At 48.7% G+C, this 23,466-nt stretch overlaps 8 protein-coding genes across 8 annotated transcripts; 2 read left to right on the top strand and 6 right to left on the bottom strand.

Moving 5' to 3' along the window:
- Window positions 1-127: 127 nt before the first annotated feature.
- N7469_008228 (mitochondrial-processing protease subunit alpha) lies at window positions 128-1,949 on the bottom strand (the record flags this gene model as incomplete). The annotated part of the gene is made up of 3 exons (XM_056647146.1): window positions 128-893; window positions 952-1,781; window positions 1,848-1,949. 3 exons carry the CDS (start codon window positions 1,947-1,949, stop codon window positions 128-130), a joined length of 1,698 nt encoding a protein of 565 aa, XP_056498697.1.
- A 402-nt stretch (window positions 1,950-2,351) lies between these two features.
- Window positions 2,352-4,503, bottom strand: N7469_008227 (acetoacetate--CoA ligase family protein; the record flags this gene model as incomplete). The annotated part of the gene is made up of 2 exons (XM_056647145.1): window positions 2,352-4,202; window positions 4,276-4,503. The coding sequence occupies 2 exons, from the start codon at window positions 4,501-4,503 to the stop codon at window positions 2,352-2,354; spliced, it is 2,079 nt and encodes a 692-aa protein (XP_056498696.1).
- A 2,148-nt stretch (window positions 4,504-6,651) lies between these two features.
- Window positions 6,652-8,750, top strand: lcb2 (putative serine palmitoyltransferase 2; the record flags this gene model as incomplete). The annotated part of the gene is made up of 2 exons (XM_056647144.1): window positions 6,652-6,839; window positions 6,887-8,750. The coding sequence occupies 2 exons, from the start codon at window positions 6,652-6,654 to the stop codon at window positions 8,748-8,750; spliced, it is 2,052 nt and encodes a 683-aa protein (XP_056498695.1).
- A 1,332-nt stretch (window positions 8,751-10,082) lies between these two features.
- On the bottom strand, window positions 10,083-11,417 carry N7469_008225 (PQ-loop repeat-containing protein; the record flags this gene model as incomplete). Its single annotated transcript, XM_056647143.1, has 1 exon — window positions 10,083-11,417. One exon carries the CDS (start codon window positions 11,415-11,417, stop codon window positions 10,083-10,085), a length of 1,335 nt encoding a protein of 444 aa, XP_056498694.1.
- A 574-nt stretch (window positions 11,418-11,991) lies between these two features.
- Window positions 11,992-12,718, bottom strand: N7469_008224 (uncharacterized protein; the record flags this gene model as incomplete). Its single annotated transcript, XM_056647142.1, has 2 exons — window positions 11,992-12,535; window positions 12,591-12,718. 2 exons carry the CDS (start codon window positions 12,716-12,718, stop codon window positions 11,992-11,994), a joined length of 672 nt encoding a protein of 223 aa, XP_056498693.1.
- Window positions 12,719-14,435: 1,717 nt separating this feature from the next.
- Window positions 14,436-15,276, bottom strand: N7469_008223 (uncharacterized protein; the record flags this gene model as incomplete). The annotated part of the gene is made up of 2 exons (XM_056647141.1): window positions 14,436-14,871; window positions 14,921-15,276. The coding sequence occupies 2 exons, from the start codon at window positions 15,274-15,276 to the stop codon at window positions 14,436-14,438; spliced, it is 792 nt and encodes a 263-aa protein (XP_056498692.1).
- A 772-nt stretch (window positions 15,277-16,048) lies between these two features.
- Window positions 16,049-18,601, bottom strand: N7469_008222 (SH3 domain-containing protein; the record flags this gene model as incomplete). The annotated part of the gene is made up of 7 exons (XM_056647140.1): window positions 16,049-17,140; window positions 17,197-17,348; window positions 17,416-17,785; window positions 17,836-17,909; window positions 17,960-18,112; window positions 18,169-18,495; window positions 18,574-18,601. 7 exons carry the CDS (start codon window positions 18,599-18,601, stop codon window positions 16,049-16,051), a joined length of 2,196 nt encoding a protein of 731 aa, XP_056498691.1.
- A 2,052-nt stretch (window positions 18,602-20,653) lies between these two features.
- N7469_008221 (serine/threonine-protein kinase) lies at window positions 20,654-22,618 on the top strand (the record flags this gene model as incomplete). The annotated part of the gene is made up of 1 exon (XM_056647139.1): window positions 20,654-22,618. One exon carries the CDS (start codon window positions 20,654-20,656, stop codon window positions 22,616-22,618), a length of 1,965 nt encoding a protein of 654 aa, XP_056498690.1.
- Between the last annotated feature and the right edge of the window lie 848 nt (window positions 22,619-23,466).

Raw genomic sequence — 23,466 nt, 5'->3', positions numbered from 1 at the left:
CATTGTCTCTCCATGCAAAATGCGGTCCCCCATTATAATCGTTCTACACTTCTCGAAGTATATGAGCACATCCTCTGGATGGAAGTACTTATCACCTCGTATATAATTCAAGTTTGAGGTATGGTATTTACCTCCGGCCAAGCTTCCACCGGGAAATACGCTCTTGGATTTCTTCCCAAGGGAAAGACCGAAGTTTGTATCCTTCCAATTCACCCTCTTGCAGGACAACAGTGGGCTTGCCAGTTCCTTGTCCATTGTTCTGGACATGGCCTCCGAAAACATGACGAGCCACACGACGAAGATCCTCAACGGTCAAGGCCTCGATCTGGTCGCACATTTCACGAACGCCAACCTTGCGGCCATGCACTTGAACTTGACGTCCAAGGTCCTCGAGCTCGACCATGCGAGACTCAAGGTTCATGAGTAGCGAAGAGCGAAGTTGGTTCTTGGCCCGGTTGACTTCTTGGGTTTGCAGTGCGGAAAATCCACTGTCCAGTGTAAGAGACTGCAGCTCACGGCACATAACCTCCAGCATCTCGGTGGTCCGGGTTGGGCTGCATGAGGCCGAAATACCGAAGATACCACTGTCAGTATAACTGTGATTGAAAGCAATGCAACTCTCGACCCAGCCGTGCTGGTTCAGCACATTGGTATAAAGTCTAGAGTACATGCCCTTTCCGGGTCCACCTGCTGAGAAAGAGCCACCGCCTCCAAGGAGAGTTTGGAGGGTAGCAAGGGCATAGATATCCGGAGAGGAGATGGGAAGTGCCTCAAAGGCAAGGTGGATATGGCTCAGACGAGGAAGCATGGGGTTAGCAGGCGGCGGAATCGGGGGGGAGCGCCACGAAGCCTCCGGTGTAGTGTGCGGGTCGTCGGAGGTCGAGTGTAGAGGGCTCAATCAAAGATGGGTCGAGAGGTGTAACTGCGCCGTCTTTTGACGGGGATCCCGACAATTTCTTAAGGAATGGAAGCTTGGATAGGAGCGAAGATTGCGTGTTTTGGGATGCGGCCGGGCTGCTCACTGTCGAGGAAGCAGTAAACTGAGGGACAGTCGGGATTTGACCTTCCTTGGCCGCAGCATGGGAGGAGGATAGAGTGGTATCAATTCCTGAGCCAGACAGAACAGGGCCTTTTGTCATGTCCCTCGCTTGCATATCACCGAAGTACTGTTCAGTGAGTTTGATAGCCTCGGCGTGGGGAACACCGGCAAACGCCACCACCATTCGGTCTGGGTTGAAAAAGACCTCTCTGTACCGCTCAACCGTCGCCTTGTTGATCTCCCCCAAACGTTCTTCCGGGCATAGCAAAGGGTTGCCCAGAGTGTTATCCCGGTATGCAGTCATGTGGACGAGCTCAGGCAGGATAAGTTCGGGTTTCGCCCAAATCTCACCGATCTCATACTCCGCCACCGCAAGTTGTTGCAAAACTTCTTCTTCTGTGATCAGAGGATCTCGAATGGTCTCTGCCAACAGGCCAAGGGTAGTGGGGACGGCCGAATTGAAGCTGGCAGACTGGTACATCAATGACTCTCGTGAGGAAGCACACTGGATGTTACCGCCCAAAGCCTCAAGTTCTTCGAGCATCTGATCGCCGGTGTGCTTCTTGGTCGATTTGAATGCCAATCGGTCCATAATATGACTGACTCCCCGCAGGCTAGCATCTTCGTACCGAGAACCAGCGTCAACGTAAACTCCGACGCCTGAGAAGGGGCCCGGTAATGACTCAGTGGCAACGCGAATTCCGTTTGGGAGAGTGGTGATCTGGTCAAGCTCGGAAGGGTCCTATCGTGAAAAATAGATCCAGTTAGAGGTCGTATAAGTGGAATGGATGCTTGGTGATGTTATTACCTTGGACGCTTCATTCAGAGTAGCAAAGCTCCTCGACACCGAGCGAGGAGCTCGGGCAATGGGCTTTGCGGACTCAATAGCCCGCAATGCAGAACGGCGCATGATTTGTGAGTTCCGAGGCACGTCAAAAAAAACACTAAAATGAAATACTGCGTTCTATGAGCTATTCGGCTTCGATCTTGCGGAGGTCGGAAGTTCAGCGCGGCGAAGAATCGATTCCGGAGAACTGCGCCGAAGCCGATTAGATAATCCACCTTATGTTCGATTAATCTGGACTCGACCAACTTCATTTACTCTCGAAGGGATTTCTTTGTCATAGGCATTATAATTGCTGAATAATTCATCTGGGATTTCTCAAAATTGTTTCTAAATAGGAGATTTTGATAAATGTGTTGTGCTGACCTAATTACCAATAGTCTAGATCCAGGATGACATAGTAGTCCGCAACACCAACCCCAAGTCTTGTTCACATAAATCATCTTTTTTTTTTCTCTTTTGATAAATTTAGGGATTCTCAGAGGCCCATTTACGATACCAATCAAGACAAGAGGCGTTCGCCACGCTAGCACCAATCTTAATGCTCAATCCACATAAGATCTGTTTCACAGCGTTCTCAACTTTCTTGCCATTCGAAGTGACCGGGATTTCGGGACAGGCATCGATGACGCCAGGCACATGGCGAGGGCTTAATTCCTTGCGAATAACTGCTTGAATTCGGGATGAAAGCTTTTTCACATTAACGGTGCTACCAGGTGCAAGTCTCACGAAGAGCACCACGGTCTCGTCGGTGTCGATACCCTCTCGTCTTCGGCCAATACACAGGGAATCTTCAACTTCCTCTGCGAAATGCTTGAGGAGTATATTGTATATTTCTGCACTTCCGAATCTAACGCCAGAGGGCTTCAGTACGCCGTCACTGCGGCCTAGCATGACCACACCACCTGTTTCTGGGTTCAAGCGAACGAAGTCTCCGTGGTGCCAAACTGATGGACCGAAGACGTCGAAGTAGCTCTTTCGATATTTTTCTAGACCTGTCGGGCCTGGCGGCCAGAACATAACCGGCTGGGCTGGAAAAGGTACTGTGCAGACTAGATCACCTGGTTCGCCCGAAGTGCTGATATCTTTGCCTGCATAATCAAAAACAGACACCGCCATACCGAGGGAACGGCATTGAATTTCGCCTTTGTAGACGGGTAAAATCGGGCATCCGGAACAGAAAAGTGACAGAATGTCTGTGCCACCAGTAATAGATCCCAGCATGATATCAGAATGAATGGAAGAGTAGATGTACTCAAAAGTCGAAGGGGCTAGGGGCGATCCGGTACTAAAGATAGCTTTCAAAGTCTTGAGACTAACCGGGCGGTGTTGATGTTTGCTAGGATTCAAGGCGGCCTGCTCTAGCATGGAGAGATACTTTGCAGAAGTTCCGAAGTGGGTGATTTGGAGTTCTTCGATGAGACGAGGCATAGACATTTCGCCTTTGCCGCCCTCCTCATCAAATGGACGAAACGGTGAGCCATCGTACAACACAATCGTAGCTCCACTAGCTAGGCCAGAAACGAGCCAGTGCCACATCATCCACGTTGTGGTTGTGAAGTAGAAGAGTCGATCTCCGGGCCGAATCTCGCAGTGAAGGAGATGCTCTTTCTTATGCTGTAATAAGGTACCCAGCGAACCATGCACAATGGGTTTGGGAGCCCCGGTGGTGCCTGAGGAATACAGAATATAAACTGGATGATCCGGTTTCAGGCTAACAAACTCCAAAGGTGCTGCTTGGTCTTGAACATTAGACAAGAAGGATCCAAAGGTGACCACGTTTCCATTCTGGGGCCGGACATCCTTGATATCGAAGTCTAGCGACTTCGCTACTTCAAAAATGACCAAAAGCTCTAAGTTGGGTAACTCGGGCACGATTTCGCAGACTTTAGCGTGAGAGCAGTGAACCTTGCCATTGTAAAGAGATGAGTTGTCCGCGAAGAAAACTTTAGGTTCAATCTGCTTCAATCGCTCCAGGACGGCGTGCACACCGGTATCCGGAGAGACACCAGTCCAAAAGGCACCGATAGATGTCGCAGCCAGCATGGCAACCACTGCATTCGCATGATTACCCACAAATCCTGCAACACGGTCACCAGATTGGAGACCTGCTTCTTTCAGAGCATTGGCAGACTGGCGTACTCGCTCACGCAGCTCTTTCCAGGAGATGAACTCGCGATCTGCCTCTGTGGCGCCAATTATGGCAATCGAGTCCTCATCTGGATTAGCTGACGGGAACAGAAGGTTCTCGGCGAAGTTGAGAGTGCTTCCTTCAAAGAATGCAGGCCGGGGGAATAGTGGCTGGTTAGATTCAAGAACCTAAGCAAAGCACAATTTAATTGTCAATTCTGACGGTCTCTTACTATACGGTTGGAATATTCTCGTAACTCACTTTCTTGTATGGCGTGTGGGCTTTGATATGTGTATAATGCCAAATCTCTTCCCAGAATTGAGCCGGCTCAGATGTACTCCATTTCCACAGCGCATCATAATCCGACAATGATAGACCATACTTCTTGTTTACTTTGGTCATAAAATCATATATCTGTGTGGACTCAGGTGCTGAGTGACGCCATAGTTCCTTTACGTCTGAACTCCCAACCTCATCGATATGCGGCATTGTTCCAATATTCGCACTGTGACCTTCTGTAGACAGGAAGACGGAACACGGAGTCGAGAAAAACAGGAAGAGAGAGGAGAGAATCCTATCTATGTCGATGGTCTTTTATTCCGAAGGTTCAAGTTTTCGTGTGGTCCAGGGGAGGAAGGTTAATCGGCGGGTTTGGAAATAGTTAAATTATATGAGCGAAGTCACCGCCGGACTATAAGCTTCTTCGCAGGTTCGAGTACGTCGACAGCAGCGAGTCTCGTGGGATTGAAGGTGCAAGGATTGACCTTCATGCAAGAAAATTCGATAGCACGAATCCTTAAGCACAATGCTCAGCCCAGACTGACAGGGATTTCGTGGTTTTCGTGGTGGCGGAATCCGATCCATTCGATCAATCGGGTAGATTGGATTGCCGCGGCTTTCAAGCGGCCGCCAGTTGCGGGAAGAATGAAGCAGTGCCCGCTGATGGTGGGATGATCAGCACGCTCTACTACAGTTGATATGTAAAGAGGAGAAGGGTTCTATCCCTAGTAAAGAGTCAAAGTCGAATCAATTTCATTGATAATTGGAATAAGAGGAAAATATCCTTTCAACTTCTTTTTCTACTTTCCATCTCTAGATTTCTCCTCAATGCGGCATGCGGCATGCGGCAAAGCGGCAAACGGAATGCGGGCCAATGTGACACTTGATGCCTCAGGCCTGACATAAACCATCTCCGTTCCCACAGCAGTGGGAATAGCAGTGGAATAATAGTGGGGGGGGTGGGTTAATCAGGTCTTTGGAAAAGCTCAGCTCGATCCAATTGATCGAGGGTCACGGCCTCGGCCATGACCGTTTTTCCCTCGGCCTTGACCGTGGCCGTTTTCATCGATGCAGATATCACGTCCGAGTCCAAACTGAAATTCATATTGTGACTTTGTGACTAATTACAGAGTAATGAGTGAGGATTTGTGACAGTCTTGAATTTAAAATGTACATAGTATGCAAGGACTTTTGTCTATCCAAGCCTTGTTTGTAAGCCGTAACTAGTTATAGTTAGTTAACTAACCAGTGCCCCTGAAATGATACAGCTCTGCATATACGTGCATAACTAATAAAAAGTCGTTACCGATGTGCATACATAGTACAGTACATATGTCCTATGTAACGATGAAATGACCCGGTCATGAACAGTTGGGAATAAATGCAAGCACTGACCAGCTCACGCCTCTTTCATCATATACATAGTACATTACCAGCACTAATGAATGCCCTTAATTTTCTTGTGTCTGCCCTTGTTCGGGTTCTTTGGTTGAAGGTGGATCCACGAGGGAAAAAAATTAGTCTCTTTGTATTGATACTGTAAATTACTGGGTCCACTATCGCCTGAGCAGAGTTACGGTGGTATTTATGATGTATTTCATGATACCAGGGGACCGGATGATGGCTCGATGCAGGGTAACTCTTTTGTATTGACGAAGTAGACGGGGGGTCATCTTCCCTTCTTCACTTTCTTCCTCTTTTCGATCTCTCTGTCTTTTGCTTAAATCTATATCAACGGGTTCGTGATTGGGAATAGAGTCTTGGTTTATCGCTGGACTTAAATTCCCCCACCACACCCCTTGTTTGATTCCTTCCCCCCCCCACCCCTTTTTTTTGTTGGTCTTCCACGTGTTGAAGCCACAAAAATTACCCAAGACTTCTCCCTCTTCTGTCAGCCGGAGGTCTTCGGATACATACACCGCGACAATAATCTACAATTGAACCACCTGGAGGTACGTCTTCGTCAATGATTCTTCTTGATAGCGAATCTCTCCCTATTCCTTTGACCTCGAACGACCTATTCCTAGCTCGCCATCCTCGAGCTCGAATCTTCTATTTGGGGGCCTATCCCAGCTGACGATCTTTCGCCGCATCCTCAGATCACCTCCGATTGTTCTCGGACAACCTAAAAAATCGGGAACTCGACTAAGGAGAGCCTTTGCTGGATATCTCTTTGCCTTTCGGTCTTCGATCTATCCCACTATCTTGTCTCCTTCGTGGGTAGTAGACCTTGTCTCGACCCCAAACTCGTCTTGACGCGTTGATCCCACAACGCGCCAAACTCCACCAACAAAAGTATCAAGACAGTGTCAGTACTGTCTAGAACAGTTCATCTCCGAATCGTTGCTTCCCTCTGCGATGCCTCGTCGGTTTAGCAGCAACTCTTCCTCCAACGACACTTCCAACTCGCCGTCCTTCTCTCCTTCCTCCGGAAAGGGTGGTATTGCCATCAAGGCGCCTTCGGTCAAATCCAATCGCCTTTCTCAATTGTTCTCGAGCTCTCCTAAATCCAAGGCTGAGCCTCAACCTATCCAGGTGGCTCCCCAGTCGACCAGTGGCAACCCCCCCCTAACAACGCCTCTCCGCCAATTAGCTCGGCATCACTGTCCCTACCGACGATTTCCCTCTCTACGGCTACCGCTGATAACCATAGTATGGACGAAATGCCGACTACACTCTTTCAACCTCCTTCTCCCGAGGAGGCCCGTCGGCTGGCCAAGCAACATGCCCAATTCGGCCCCATTGGTCACCCCTCCCACCGGTACTCGAGTCGACACCCTGGTGGTGTCTTCCCTGAACCGGTGATGGATGAGCCACCATATTATTACCTGCTTACGACTTATATTAGCTATCTAATCCTAATTGCCTTTGGACACGTTCGTGACTTCTTCGGCAAGCGCTTCCGGGAAGAGAATTATCGCCATTTGAAACCTCGCAACGGCTACGGTGCCCTAAATAGCGACTTCGATAATTTCTATGTGCGCCGTCTCAAATTGCGAATTAATGATTGCTTTGAGCGTCCCGTCACCGGCGTTCCCGGACGTACCATCACCCTCATCGACCGCGCCACAGATGACCACAACCAGCACTTCTACCTGACTGGAACCACCACCGATACCCTCAACCTGAGCTCGTACAATTATCTTGGATTTGCCCAATCTGAAGGCCCTTGTGCCGACGTCGCGGAGGAAGCTGTTCGCAAGTATGGAATCGCAACTCCCAGTACCCGAGCTGAAACCGGTACCCAGGATCTTCATATCGAAGTTGAGGAGCTGATTGCCCGATTTGTTGGAAAGGAGGCGTCCATGGTCTTCTCAATGGGTTTCGGTACTAACGCCAATGTCTTCCCTGCACTCGTTGGTAAGGGTGATCTGCTCATCTCTGACGAACTGAACCACGCTTCCATTCGCTTCGGTGCTCGTCTCTCAGGTGCCTCCATTGCTATGTTTAAGCACAATGATATGAGGGATTTGGAACTGAAGCTTCGTGAGGCTATTTCTCAGGGTCAACCCCGCACCCACCGTCCCTGGAAGAAGATTCTGGTTGTCGTTGAAGGTCTCTACTCTATGGAAGGTTCTATGTGCAACCTCCCTGGTCTTGTTGCCTTGAAGCATCGCTACAAGTTCAATCTTTTTGTCGATGAAGCACACTCTATCGGAGCTATCGGCCCGCAGGGTCGCGGTGTGTGTGATTATTTCAGCATTGACACTTCTGAAGTTGATATTCTCATGGGTACACTTACTAAGTCTTTCGGTGCCAATGGCGGTTACATTGCCGCAGACAGGGCTATGATCGAGAAGCTGCGGGCTACCAACTCGGGTATATTTTATGGTGAATCTCCTGCCCCTGCAGTCCTGATGCAGATCTCTTCTGCTCTTCGTATCATCAACGGTGAGCTCGTCCCAGGTCAGGGAGAAGAGCGTTTACAGCGTTTGGCCTTCAACTCGCGTTACCTTCGCCTCGGTTTGAAGCGACTTGGTTTTATAGTATACGGCCATGATGATTCGCCCATCATTCCTGTTCTTCTGTTTAACCCGGCCAAGATGCCCGCCTTTTCTCACGAGATGCTCCGACGAAAGATTTCCGTCGTGGTTGTCGGCTACCCGGCCACACCACTGGTCTCCTCCCGTGCTCGTTTCTGCGTCTCGGCTGCCCACACCAAGGAAGATCTCGACCGAGTCTTGACTGCCTGTGATGAAATCGGCAATGTTCTTCAGCTCAAGTTCTCGACCGGTATTGCCGGTGGTGCATTGCCCCCCCGCGGAAGAGATGGCCCCTCCTCCCGAGATGGAAAAAGAGTGGCATCGCAAGCGCTCTGTACAGTTGACACCTCCCCGTTGGCGAATCGAAGATGTGATCCGGCGTGGAGTTCAGGATGTCAAGTCACCTTTGTATTAAGCTTGGCTTTATTCTTCCTCCCCAGTTACGTGATTACTGTCTTTGAACTTGATGCATAGCAAGGGTTGGTCCCTGCGGATAGTTGATCTTTCGATCTCGGTTGTTGCTGGTCACGCCAGATCGTAGTTTTCAATTCCCAGAGTGTCTCTTTTCTGTTCTTTATCCATCTTTGGTCTTGCTTCAGCAGCATTGGGCTCATAGTTCCAGCAAGAAGTGACATTTGAAACCCCCCCCCAAAAACACCCACCCAGTCATGAGCTATCCAAAAACAAGCAACGAGTGAATATGTCCCTTTTCTCATATGATTTCTTCTCTTCGGTCAACCCTTGCATTCACCCGGGCCTCGTAAGCCCATTTCTCTGTCACTTCTATCTTGCTAAGAATATTGCTTAATGCTGCCCCCTACCGCGTTACCCATTTCATATGGCTCCCGTCCAGGGCACCGAAAGACCTTGGCCAATCTTTGTTTCTTTCCCATTGCTGGCTCCTGTTCGTGACAATTTCGGATAGCGCACACTGCTTCGAGCTATTTCCTTAATTCATACCAGGATATTGGTAGAGTGCAGATGGGTTGGATCAGAATTGGTCGGGATATTTCATGTACACATTACCTTCTTCCCTCCCTTATAGGGCTGGCTTGGTTTCTGACGGGTCTGTGTCCGTTGATTCCTCTTTGCAGTACTTGTTTATAATTAGATGATTGTTTAATGTCAATATCATGCGGGCTTATATGATTACTTGTGAAGCTGAAAGTAGACGAAAAGCATGATTGAAGTCTTGCATACCATTACTTCCGTTCAGAGACACTATGTCTTGTGAACGGGTTGGAACGCCGGACACGGAATATCTGTTGATCCCTCTTTACAGTGTTTGTTTATAAGTAGACAAAATTTTGATATTTGTTTTGCTTCCATCTCGGCCTACAAGGCTACGGCCAGGTTTAGTTGCTTTGCGGGTGCCAGACCATCACAGTATTGTAGATATCAGTAAAGGAAGAAGAATTTCAATTGATGAGAATACGTGTACATATGTACAGTACAGAAAGTCCCCAGATGCAAGTAATGGTAATCGTCATAGTCTCAGCCCCAATCTATGCCCATCCTGATACCTCCCCGCCGTGGTATAGAAATCGAAACGCCAATGATGAGACCCAATGAGAACGAAATATGCAGCATGACCGAGTCATCTTATTCATCACGAAAGATGGTAAAGAATTCAGCGGCCAGGATGTAGAATGAAACAAAACGAGACAAAAAATCCCATGCGATCATGAGTCAACCGAAACAAATGAGGTGTCGTAATGTCGTTAATATGTCATGACCACCCTCACTCTTACGAGAGTGGTGAAAAGGTATATGATATATGGATTTACCCAACCAGATAAACAACTTTCAAACAGTTCCATATCGTCCCTGGTCTTGTCCAAGTAAGGCCTGGCCTTCCAGCGAAGGTCCCGAGTGTGTATATTCAGCTCGCTCCGGCGATGTCGAAGGGATCCAACCACGCATCCAGCCACGTACACGACGCCACTTACTGCGGCCGCGCTTAGGGTCTCCATTTTCAGAGCCAAGATAACTCTCGCTGTCATCATCCTGCGACCCATACATCAAGAACTGCACCCCCATGAAGCCGTCGAAAAATAGGACGCCAAATGCACCCAGGAAAAATGGAATGGTCCGTCCAATATACTCCCAGCGAGAGTTACCGTGAACATCGGCCCAGCCTCCACCACCATATGGAGCAAAGTCGTACCATGCGTTCGGATTCGTGAGCAAAGAGGTAGAGTAGAAGAAGTTTCCACCGAAGGCAGCCATGAAGAGAAGTGGTGAAAGCCCTTCTGTACTCTTGCGACGGTGGTTTTTAATCAGCTGGGGAGGGCGAGATCCCAGGTACAGGATAGTTGACATCCAAGAAAAGATACGGCCCACGATCTCAATAACTGTCTCCTTAGGTGCATTGTAGATGGGTGGGTGAGGCGAAGGAGCAGTGCCAGTAGGGCTCGCATTGGCAGCAACAGCGCAAAGTAGCGATGCAATGAGCATGGTGCGGGGTAGAGCAAATGGAGGACTCGAGGCGCTGCTTTTGACCCGAATTGACCGACGCGAAGAGTTTGACTTCTCGTTTGTATATGAGGCGGTGCGACCTACTGCTGAGTTGGATATGGACTCAGTCTGTACACCCGTGTCGTTGGCTTCGTATTTCTTTGATGTCATGTCGACAGGTGCAGGCGATTGGTGAGCTGCATTGTCATCAAACAAGGGAACACCCTGTACGAGATCGGGAGCGGAACCGGAGGGATCGTGGGACCGTGGTAATTCATTGTAACCGTCGTAGCGGCGCGCTTTATAATGCGTATACCAGAAAAACTGAGTCACCAACGCAACATCAACAAGAACGTAATAGCTCGCGACCACGACTTGCCAGCCAGCCTGGCGGGTGAAGAGAGCACCAAGAAGATTGCTCACATCGCCGAGGCACCAGATGACAAGGAAAAACAAGGACAGTCCGGAGGTTGATTGAAGCTGGTAGTTTTTATATATTTGTGGCAACTGGGCGAAGAGCCATGAGACGATGCTTAGAGTGCCGAGAACGGAGGAGATCAGCGCGAGAGGAGTGGGGAGGCAGATGTGGAGATGTGAGGAGATAGCGGTCAATAGTGGCGATGAGGGTTCACAGTGATCTGGAAGAGACCCAGCAAGTACGTTGTGTAAAAGCGGCAGAGGCATAATCTATGAAGATCAAGATCAAAGCTTGTAGGAGTTGAAAATCGCGCCAGTCAAGGGCGTATAGTTCGACTGCGTGGAGACTAAATCCGGGGAAAGCGATAGGCGGGGACTGTAGGGATATCTAGGCGGAGAGTCGAAGGATGAACAAACAAAGAAATATAGCAATGAAGTCCCGCTAGAGTCTAATTCTAAAAAGCAGGGAGAGATGTAGAAGACGCAGTTGAGAAGAAGAAGAAGAGAGAGGAGGAAAAGGAAGAGTTCAGATGGAAAGGTCATTCCCCCCTTCGCAACTCTCAGCTGAGCATTTCTTATCTTTGGCTGACTCACGCGATAACCCAAAATCAACCAATCACAACCGGGCAGACATCGGTTTGGTGGAGTCCGGTTTGACCCGCGGCGATCTCCCCGAAGATTCACATCTCAATATTACATTACTTTATCTCATTTGTATGTGTTCAGCTGATAAAATGAGGAGGAGTGATGAATGACAGATCCGGGGTATCTGCAAGACCCACTATAGGCTTATCACATTCAAATTTGACATCCCTGCTATTACTACCATGCTTGATGATATCTATAACATCACTGCCAGTGCCAATAACCCCGCCGCTACCACAGCTCCAGACGCCATGACTCCGTTCGCAGGTGCGGAGTTGCCAGGTGCGGCGTGGCCAGGTCCTCCAGTGGGCTCATAGTGCTCTGAAACCCAGCTTTTGACATTGCTTGGCAGATCTTGGTACCACTGAGGGTAGTGACCGTTAGCGATCTCGTTGAACATCGATGACCGTGCCGACGGGTCAGCGAGATCGGACAGGTATGAGGATGGGATTGCAGTAATCAGGACGGATTGAATAGAAGCTGGTGGCACATCTCCGCTCAGAGTAGGCATCTCTGGGCCTGTCGTCACAGATGGCATGTTGGAACCGCCAGTGGTTGTCTTGGTCTCACTGTGACCGAGACCGCCCAGGTTCGTCGCGCTGGGATAGTCGGCGGTTTCAGTTAGGTAGTGGCTATAGTCACTCAAGTAGTTGGTAGGCACATTACTGAGGATATCAGTATAGCCGTTGAGGATATCGGTGTAGTCCGTAAGATAGTTGAGATAGTCGGTGTCCGTAGCCCTGTTATCTCCAGATTAGATCGAACATGGGTCGGGCCCATGGTGGGAATCCTTACACGCTGTTGAGATCACTCATGAGACTGTTATAGTAATCATTCGAGTCACCATATTGCTTCTTCTCCAGTTCGGCGGTGGCCAGGACAGAGGCCGAAAGGCCCAGCAGAGCAAGGGCCTTGGAGTGCATACTCGTGGTGCGAGAAAAACGGTAATTATTATAAACTAATATGACCCAGGTCTCCAGATAGTCGAAAAACTATGCAATAGGGCGTTGAGATTAAGGTGAGGATAGAAGATTATCAAGAATCAACCATGCGTGAGCAGGGCAGGGACTCCAATTTAAGGGTCCTCAACACAACTTCAGCCCCAAACGAGAACTCTTCCACCTAATTTCAGCCTCGATGAAAAAAAAACCTAAATGATAACTTCCTCGTATTGACCCACTAACCTTGGAAATAAAGGCTAGATGGGGTCCTGAACAAATCCGTTAGTAGACTACCCGGAGTAATCGACATGGAACTCTTCCGAGATGGAGACACCAAGACTACCTCATCGAACAGTCCAATGAGGGATTCTCAATCTAGATTATGAAATTAAACCTGGGTCTAAGAAGCGAAGCCATTGGAGACGCAAGCTCGTGGTTTTACTTTTGAATAGCACCATTACTCCATAACGGGTCTTCCTTGGGAGGTTAGGGTTCGGTCAACCCTCGTATTCCCAGTGAGATGAAAAGGGGCTTCCGTCCATATGAGACCATGAGCTGAAATTCATTCCAGTGGTAGCGTGATGATCTCGAAATTTGGTGGATTGTTTGTATCGCAGATAAAATTTTGAGGCTTTGTTCAGGTATGTCTCCATAACGATCAAGCCCAACGGTCTTCGACTCTAATATCATTCACGAAACGTCTGAGAATACTTGATATCATTCTCCCAAGGTGGGATCAAGTTAATATTACCTCGATCAACCTAAGGCTTCAAGTCAAGACTGCTAAGAACACCCTGATCGACGGTTTATAAAATGCGGGTCTGGTCGGAACAGATACGAGGTGTGTTGTTGGTCAAGACTTGAATACGAGCCGCACAGAATTTTCATATCTCTGATAGGCCTAGCCTCAGTCTCACTCAGTGTTTCTGAGAGATGTCAGGGTCCAAATAACGGCCAAGACTTGTGCCTGAAGGTTTATTTTCAAGTTGTGGTTAGCATCGGTGATCTCTGATCGTGTAATCTGCTGGATATGGTGTCAATGTTTTGTTTAAGGGTCTCCTTATCCACTCCACGGATTTCTTTCACTTTCAGGGGTATGAAAATGGTTCTATGATAAAGCTCAATTGGAAAGTCAGCATTCTCAACCATTGAACCCGAGTAACAAGTCTGGCAGGATCATCATGATCTAGTGCTGTCTGGGCTTCAATGCAAAGTTATGACGGCCACAATAAGAGCCTTCGAAGGCATCTTTGCCATGGCAATCTACTATCAGTACATTTTGGAGCATAATCTCGAAAGACTAGAGTACATAATGGAGAAAGATTCATTGTTCAGAGCTAGTGTAAGATTTGAACTATGAGGTGAGCCTGATTAAAGATAGCATGGTGACCGGTGGTAAATGTATTTGAAAGTTCAGAATAAAAGACTCAATTAGCAGTGTAGGTCAAATAAGTCATAAAGCTCGTAGTCACGTAATTCCTTCAATCATAGACGGCTCTTTACCGATAATTCCTCCGGTAATCATTCTAAGTACTCATCTCATTGCTTCGATCGATCAGACCAATGATATGGCAGTATACCACCGGTGGTTGGCCTGGTACAGTACTAAACATGCATTATAACTGGATAAAAGATCATATAGGATCGTGAAGTCGTAAAATTCCCATCTCTATACCCCAAACCCCCGAACGCCCCCAAGTCAGTAATCATCCGCTTCACGGTGTCGCGAATGACTTCGACTCCGACTATGCCGGTGAGAGTGATGGTGGTGGTGGTGACCATGTCCAAGATGACTATGATGGCTGTGGTGGCTATGGTGGCTTCCATGCGAGGAAGAAGGTGAGGAAGACCGCTCGTGCTTCTTCACCTTGTCTTCAAGTAAGTTTCCGATAATCGCTCCGCCAATCGCCCCTAAAAGGCCATGATCTTTCTTGTGTCCAAAGTAGTAACCCGCGGCACCACCAGCAAGTGATCCCCCAAATCCACGATCACCTTCAAGATCCTCTCCGTCCGAAGTATCTCTCTTTCCGTCGTGAGATTGAGCATTATCTGCATCAGACACGTATACTGGAGGTGCGGGTGGACGTGGGCTATGTGATGGTGTATATCGCGGCACGTCGGCTGGATGACTCTCACTTTAGAAGTTAGCTTCTTTCTTTTGCCCTCTTGCTCTATTTCACCTACTAGTATCCCAGATTCTCGGGAACTTTCCCTCCACTACCATGGGGTGGCATTCCCAAAGGACTGACCGGACCGAGATAATCTGGTTGTCCTACCGGCGTGTAACTTCCCGCGGAGGGCGCATTATGTTGATAACCGTCCGGTTGGAGATGATGTGTACTTGATTGAGGAGGATAAGCATAGGCTTGGTCTGGCGGTGCTACACCGTGACCACCATGATCAACATTGCTGTATTGTGGCTGGCCGTATGGAGATGCTCCTTGGTGGTAAGATTGCTCGTCTGGAGCTGGAGGATAGTAACTGACTCCTCCTGGGGTGGGTGTTGGATATGAGGTGTAAGGGTTGTACGGATCTGCCATAGTTGCTAGTAGGGTGTAGAGGAGAATGAAACTTAGAAAGAGAGGGAGTTAGAAAGAGGAAAGAAAGAGAGAAAGTATTCTCTCGGAGTAGGTAATTAAGTATCTGTGCCGATGACCGTCAGACGGGTGATATCGCATACTCCGACTTCACTCCGCGGTACATCAATACATCATGCGTGCGGCTGACCTGCCCGCACGACCCTCTGCAGCCAGGAACTCTGTCTAACATGCGCATACACCAATGAACATCGCGAACGCTCGACACCAGGCGTCTAATGGATGGGTCATCCCTATTGTTTTCCTGATTTCGGCTACGATGAACGGTTATGCATGATGGAAGACCAAAGGACGAGAGGCAGTGCGATACGTCATCTTAAGGTGGAAAGACTATGAAGACAAAGACAAGTATGATTTGGATGACTCGGGGTATTCCGGCGAAAAGAAATCTGTCAGAAAAAAAAAAGGAGAAAAGGAACCAAGTGAAAAGGCAGTGCTGGTCATTGATCAAGGAAGAATCACAGTCGCTGGCGGTGGAGGGCAAAAGCAGGACATCAAGAAATTTATCAACTGATGGGGCATAAGTGTGACCAAAAGAGAAATTTTGGGGGGGGGGGGAATGAAACAGCACGAAGTGAATATAAAGAAGGTAACGGGGATGGTCCGAGATTATGTGCCCAGCACAATTTCCTGGTCTTTCCAGGACAACTCGGACAGGCCCTTGAATATGTCCACAGATACATCGTATAAAGGAAGTTGATATACATGAGACGAATCAAGCAGTCGGGCTTTGCACAGTTCGAAAACTGCTGTGTCTCGCTCTCTGAGACATCCATTTGACGAGCATTTCGTCCAGTTGATTGTTCATCTCTTTGAGACGCTTGCTCTCTTCCTTGAAAAGACGACCGGTAACTGGATGGTCAGATCCAGCCGGTGCAATGTTGGATTTGTCATGGACAATAATGAATAAGTCGCGAATGTCGTTCTCATCGTCCAAATAAGTTCGTAAGCTAGCGTCACTCCAAGTCGGAGTGTCCACTGAAAGGTTGTCTACTGATCCTGGGGTAGCCGCGCTATCCTTCAGGTCATTCACATCGACTTCAGGAGACGACGGTTGTGAGAAGGGGGATGCAGATTGTGCTCGTGGCCCGGTATCTGCTGTCAACCCAGGAGCAGCAATCGGGATATGCTCCCCAACGGGGGAGATATCGACAGGGGACTCTACACCCATTGCTCGATCATAGTCGGTGTTCAGCTTTGGCGCCAGTTTTTGTGGCGGGGACATCACGGAATGTTGCTTCGTTGGCTTGGACTCGTAAGCTCCTCTCCATTGAGCTTCGCTGGATGGACGCTCGACTGGGGATGCCAGCTGTTCTCTGGACTCGGCGGTTGCAAACGAGTCCTTTGACGGGCTGGTCTGGCTGGGTTGACTGACCGGGGATGTCACCATTCCCCGGCTCTCATCGATGCTGCCGGATTCCTGCGATGCCACGCGACGAATGGACTGTCCAGCTTGGCTTGAATCCTTCGCCGCCTCGGCTGCAAACTGGCCCTCGACCTTCGTCGGGGACATGGTCGAAGGAGGCTGCTTTTGAAGTTTGTTACCGGTTTGTCTCTGTGGCTTGGCAGTTCTTTGTTCCGGAGAAAGGGACTCTGATGAAGTCTTGGGCTGCGGCGAGGCCCGAGAATTCGAGTCTATTGGAGACCTTTCGGCCTCATCATAATCGTCGATTGATTTTCCTTTCTTGTCTTTTCGTTTGAAGAGGCCGCTGAGCATGCCTGACTTCTTATCCTTGCGTTTCTTCTCCTCCTTTGTCTTGTCCTGGGAGGAAGATTTGCCTTCAAGGCTTTCAAGACTCCCACGTGGCTTCAAATATGTTAGCAATCAAACCTGAGCGAGCAAAAGGGGGGGGGGGGACCTACCTCTTTCCACTCTGCAAGAACGGTATTGCCATTGGACTCATCACGCAGCAGATTAGGCGTGAGGGATATTTTCTTCGGCTCGGCGGTGTCATCCTTGAAGAAAGAATCCGTGTTCCGTACGGTGCCATTTCTGGATCTACTCACGGTAGGTTCTATGGATTGATCGAGATCAGTTTTCTATCTCCAGTCGAGTGAGAATGATGATGCCTTCTTGCTTACCTTCCGGATCAAAGAATTCTTCGCTAGAGCGGCGCGGATCGGAAATTGAACGCTCAGGCTCTTGTCTCTCGTGAAGCTCTGTCTCATCTGTCTGCTCTGCAGGCTTTTCCTTCTGCGCCTTTGGTCGGAGAGGTTCAACAACAATGTCTTCTGTTTGCTCCTGGCCGTCTCCCTCTTCTGATTCAACGGTTTCATCGTCATTGAAGAAGTCGCCATGCTCGGAATCATCATCCGATGAAAACTCAACATCTGAGGCTTCAATGTATGTTGGGGGTGCGAAGTTGACAGTCTTCGCGTTCCGTCGGCGCATAGCCTTTTTCAAAGGGTTCTTGGATTTTTCGTTATTATCACCAAGCATGGTGGCGGAGAGCTGTTGATGTTAGCGCGCACTCTTTAAAGATATACAGCATGAGAACATACATCGACATTACGGTGCTTGTTCAATCGCGCAAGTCTCTCAGTTGGCGTTTCAATATGTTCCGCAGGTAGGTAACCTGGCTGATGTCAATTGAGATTCAAAGCGATATCAGAGACCCAAGCTTACCAATACTTCCATCTTTTACAACACGAACCAGCCACCAATAGCTGTTGCTGTCATCTAGGAGAACCATAGTATCTCCCTTGGCGGCATTGGCCTGTCCATCAACGGTTGCGACGAAGTTGTGAAGAGCGTACACGAATTCAAAGTCGATATCCTCTGCTTGCAATTAGGTCTAAACCTCCCGTGCTATTTCCCTTTTCAAAGAACCTTACCGTCATCAATTGAAGGAGAGCTTGAAATCTTGTCCATTAGATCATCATCAAGAAGATCATCGCTTTCGCCGTCGGCCAGATCACCATCTTCATGGTCGTAATGTCCATTTGATCCCAAATCATCGTCCTCGTCCCCATCCTCATACATCTCATGGCCATTTGGACCGGGTCCGCCCATGATCTCCGCTTTCGAATCCTCTTCCGCATGACGAATTGACATCTCCTGGTGGGGGGCAGGCCGGCCGCCCCCTAGAGGAGCTGGTGCTTCGGGTTGTTTCGTGTGGTCTTTCGCAGAAGGTGCATCATGGTCTTGGAGGTCCAGAGTGTCTAGTGAATTCGCTAGGTCAGTCCAGGGACTTGAATACAGGAAATTTGATTGGCGGACATGACTCCGAGAAAACATACCGGCTCTTACAATCTGGGGTCTCGTCATATTGGCAAATGCAATGAACGTGGGATCGGCGGTGAGTGGCGGAGCTGCGAGTGACACGAAAGGTCGAGAAAAGGAGTGTTTGCTGGGCCAGCGCTATTTGGCGTCAAAGAAGAATGTAAAATAGGGCATGCGAAAATGGAAATCCGTGGTTGGCGCTGCGTTATTCAGGTAAGTAAATTGGATTCACCAAGGAGTCTCTGGAACTGGTCGGCCCATAAAAGAAAGACTGCGCCTTCACAACAAAGGTGGGGTGGGCTGCACTTCAAGTCGCAGCACGAAGGGCACGAGAATGAAGAAGGAAAAAGAAAATTACTTCCAGAGCGACATCAATCAAGAAAGGAAAGGACTGTTGGGATGTTTGAATCTCAAGAATATCCCCAGACCTGGGCCAAAAGGAGATTCAGTCCAAACAAGCGCCCCTTGCGCGCGGCTAAGTGATTAATCAGGGGAAGCCCGTGAACGCATAGAAAGCCCCTGAGCGTGACCCGATTGGGTTAGGGCTTAGGGCCGGTCCAACTATACAACATCACGTATTTATAGATGTTCTACGGGGGAATAATCTACTGGCTACAATCGGTGTCTACTTCTGAGTACTTTCCACGAGTGGTGCACTGGAAAGATGAAGTGGTTGCCAGGTGTTACTATTAGTTGCATGATGTTGCATGATCAATTGTTGTGGTATTTCCCAATTGGATGCGACAAAGAAGACCCTTGATTCATTGCCGATCTTCACTACGTCCATACTATGTCAGCACATGTACCTAGTAGGTACTCTGTACCTAGGCAGTTACATCTCGATTTGGAGAGAGAATTCAGATGTGGCATCTTCTTGCTGGAGCTGCTGTGACTGTTTACGACCGCAAACTGAAGGAGACGATACATGACGATGATGTATTCTCCGGTTTCAAGTAAGAAGCAGGGGATTTTGTTGGCGGCCACGCGCGGACATTCCATTCGGTCTCAATTAAAATATTTGGAATAATCTCCGACTGCTCGACCAATCTGACTGCCGCTCACTCCGAGTCAGACTATAACTAACTGACTATACATAAGTATAGTTCTATTATATGGCCATATTTGGCTTCTATTAACAGGTACTGCAAGTAGTAGTACTACTTATTAGCTCTAAAAGTATGCAAATAGTTCATATGTACCTACACTATACCTAGTAGGTAACTGGTAGAAAAACCTCGAACAGATTTACATAGCTGATATATATTTATTAGTGTAGTCTCCGGCTGGCAGTCACTACATCGCAGTTACAATGACTATTAGTGTAATCTATCTCAAGGTTGAGATTACCATATTGGAATAGAAGCAGAGCTGATCCCCTTGAGACTACCTAGTTAATCTCTATATGTTAGGTAACATATAAGCACTGGAGTGCTTGTAAATATTAAGTGTTCATATACTTATTGAATAAGTACATGAATATGTTTCCCTCATACTATAATCAACCATCACAGCACCTCACGCCCCTCTTATTCCCGGACTGAATAATATCATGCTGTCCATGGAACCCATAATGTACGAACTAGGCCTCATTCCAACTCGAAATCGCCAAGACGGTACACCGACCATGCAATGCTGCAATAGTGAATTAACCCAAAACGGGCACCGCAGTAAGGCTTCAGTAGCGATCAGCTGATCCACCCGGAATCCCCCGACGTTCCTCCCCCCAAAATTGCCCAGTAGGCTCCGGTTGGCTCCGACGGACCAATCTCTCTTTTCTGATTTCCCCTCTGACCTCACTTTGCTTTTTATTCATCTTTCTTTGAACGTCCCTGAATAAAAATAACCCTCAACTCAATCATATATTTGTCCAGCATCTACCGCCGGTCGATTTCGCCATTGCACGACCCCGCGATTTAAAAGCTTGTCGACCCCACTTTTTACCACGCTTATCGCCCCACGCCAGACATCAACTCACTTTTCCTTCACCATTCGAACTATTCTAAACGAAAGGTCGGAAGTGCTTTTGCAACCCGACTGCGAGCCTACAACGGGCTCGGTCTCCGAAACAACGTCTTATCTTTTGCTTCTGTCGAGGGTATGGCGTACCCGGAGAGACATGGGTTAGCGGGCTTGAGGATTGAAACTTCCTTTCGGGGGAAGAGAGCGGAATGGCCTGGCGAAGAGGAAAAGAAGGGGGGATCGACTGAGAGTGGCGATGGTATCGAGAGCGAAAACACCAAAAATCATGACTATAACGCGCACTGCCGCGATACTAATGAAGACCGCAGTGTGTTAAGTGATTTGCATTCTGTAACGCCTCCTATTTCAGTCCCTCGCCCCGAAGGCCGCCCAGCGGATGACGCCGAATTCCCTCATAAGCCGGATGATATACCCGGATCTCCTCTTGATTCTTACCTACATAACCGTCGGCCATCCATCTCCTTTCACCCAACAGTTTCTCTTGACTCGGGCTTACAACGACCGTTGGAAGAGCCTCTCGTTAAAGGCGATGCCAAGAGCCGTCCCCCGCAAAAATTCGAATCCCGGACCTCAGGCCTCCGAAACGCTCTTTCTCACGACGATGACCAAACCGATCCGCAACCCGTCGCTTGGAACTGCGACTCTAAGCGGTTCTCAGAGGAGCGGGGTATCCCGACCGGAACTTCCCGTCCACGACCTCTTGTTTCTTCTGAAGATGGCTCAATCACAACAAATGAACTCGATCAACCGACCTCGCTCACTTCAGTATCAACAGCATCTCCAAATGATGAAGTGCGAACTCCACCAGACGGCAAAGATGAGCTCTTATCGCCGCTTTATATCACTTCGCCCACCCAATCAGTGGCATCACCCGAGGACCGCAGTGCCTCCTGGTCCGGAGCCATCATGACGCCCTTTGGGAGCAAGCGTAGCTCTGGTTTAGACCGCAGCAGCAGTTTGCGGAACTCCACACGGCATAGTTCTCGCCGGTCGACCCTTTCCAGCGGCAAGTCCCCGGCAAGCATGTTCCTATCCATGTGGTCTTCTAGCCGGGAGGAGCCAGTGACTCAACCTGATGACGAGGGTCAGATGGTGGGAACCGATTATGTCCTCGGAAAGCAGATCGGCTTCGGGGGATTTAGTGTCGTGAAGGAGGCCTATAAAGTCGAAGAGTACGGCGAACCTAAGCGTCTTGCTGTGAAGATCGTGAAGAAGCATGTGACCGGCCGTAGCGAGAAAGAGAACGAGGATGTGCAAGCGGAATTCGACCATGAGGTTCGAGTCTGGCGATATCTTAGCCACCCTCACGTTTTAACACTCGACGCTGTTTACGAAACAGACTTCGCTACGTTTTGCTTCACTAAACTCGCCATTGGGGGTACACTGTTTGACCTTGTTCGCCAGAATCGCCAGGGCCTAAAGCCGCACCTCGCAAAGAAGTATGCCTACCAGCTTGCATGTGCCATTCGATATCTGCACGAAGACGCCCGAGTTGTGCACCGAGATATCAAGCTCGAAAATTGCCTGCTTGATCCTGTTGCAAATGAAGATGGTACTATATCTTCCACTTTGGTCCTTTGCGATTTTGGTATGGCTGAATGGATGACAATCGATAACGGTGGTGACTCTCCCGACCCTTACGATGAGGTGGCCGATCGACCACCTCCAAAGCAGATAGGCCCTGCCGGCTCTAGTACCAGTGTCGCAGGTAGCCTCGAGTATGCTTCACCCGAGCTACTCCAGTCGACTGATGGTGTGATCCACCCCTCGGTAGATATATGGGCCTTCGGCGTGATTGTGTTTACTTTGGTAGTGGGCTCTCGCCCTTTTCAAGACTCCTTTGCTCCTCGCATCCAAGCCAACATCCTGAACGGTACATGGAACCGTGATGCCATGCTTGGCGAGCTTACTGATGAAAGTGCACGTTATGACCGTCGCAATGCCTTGGAAGCTGTTAAAGGTTGCCTGGAGATGGATCCTGAAAAGCGATGGACTATTCGCGACATACTCGGATGCTCCTGGCTTCGCGAAGTCGCAGAGACAGCAGAGGACAGTTCGCCCGAGTCTCCTTGGAGGTTATAGGAGCTATTCCTATCACTGGCTTCATCCGCATGATCACTTTATGTCACCGGCATGATCTCTCGTTATATTGTACTTTGTTGTTTACCTACAAGCGCTGTTTGTTTTTGGCTTTTCTCTTGGCTTCACCATGATACCCATTCTTTTCTCATTGATGTGTGCTATTTGCTCAATTTCTGGTTTTGGAAATTTTATTTGTTGGATCTTGCGTTCTATTGCATTTCAGCTTTCGATTTGGCATGATGGATTAATGATTGTTTAAGTTCATGTGAGCACTCGGCAAGGCGTTCTTTGCGTTCTGAATTTCTCGGATCTCTCGCTACTTCTATGGTTGTACTCTATACTTTGATTTGGCTTTCTTGATATGCTCCCGATGTCCGCTTCAGATACAATCTATAACCTCGCTGGCGGGATCACGGCTGAAGATATAAAGCAATCAACAAAAATATTTATTATTTCAAACGTGAAACATAAAGCTGTAGTACACCAGTGTAGTATTTTCTAGCCATCAAAAGTACAACTTGAAGAAAACCTACCGACCACATTCTACCGACATGGAAGTACAGTGTACAATCCAATGCAACAGCTTCAACATGAAGCTATGATGTATCATATTCCCTCCAAGGAGTTGCCTAGCCCAGTTCCAAACAGAACGGTATTTAGGCCTTTGCCCGCGCAGACGAGTCAACAAGGCAGCGTCTAAGAGACAACAATCTGTACGGGACGAAAGCTAACCGACCCATTTTCCAAGATCAGTTAATTGTGCATCTTGCATGAAGATGTCCCCGCGCTTGCTGTCGGCGAGTCCGTGTCGGACAGGGCTTCTACGAGCTTGCGATGAGCAAGGAGCA

Source organism: Penicillium citrinum (assembly GCF_028827155.1).
Source record: "Penicillium citrinum strain IBT 23319 chromosome Unknown utg000007l:1.0-2040159.0:1.0-2041076.0, whole genome shotgun sequence".
In the NCBI taxonomy this organism is placed as follows: Eukaryota; Fungi; Ascomycota; class Eurotiomycetes; order Eurotiales; family Aspergillaceae; genus Penicillium; species Penicillium citrinum.
This window is presented reverse-complemented; position numbering and strand designations above follow the sequence as displayed.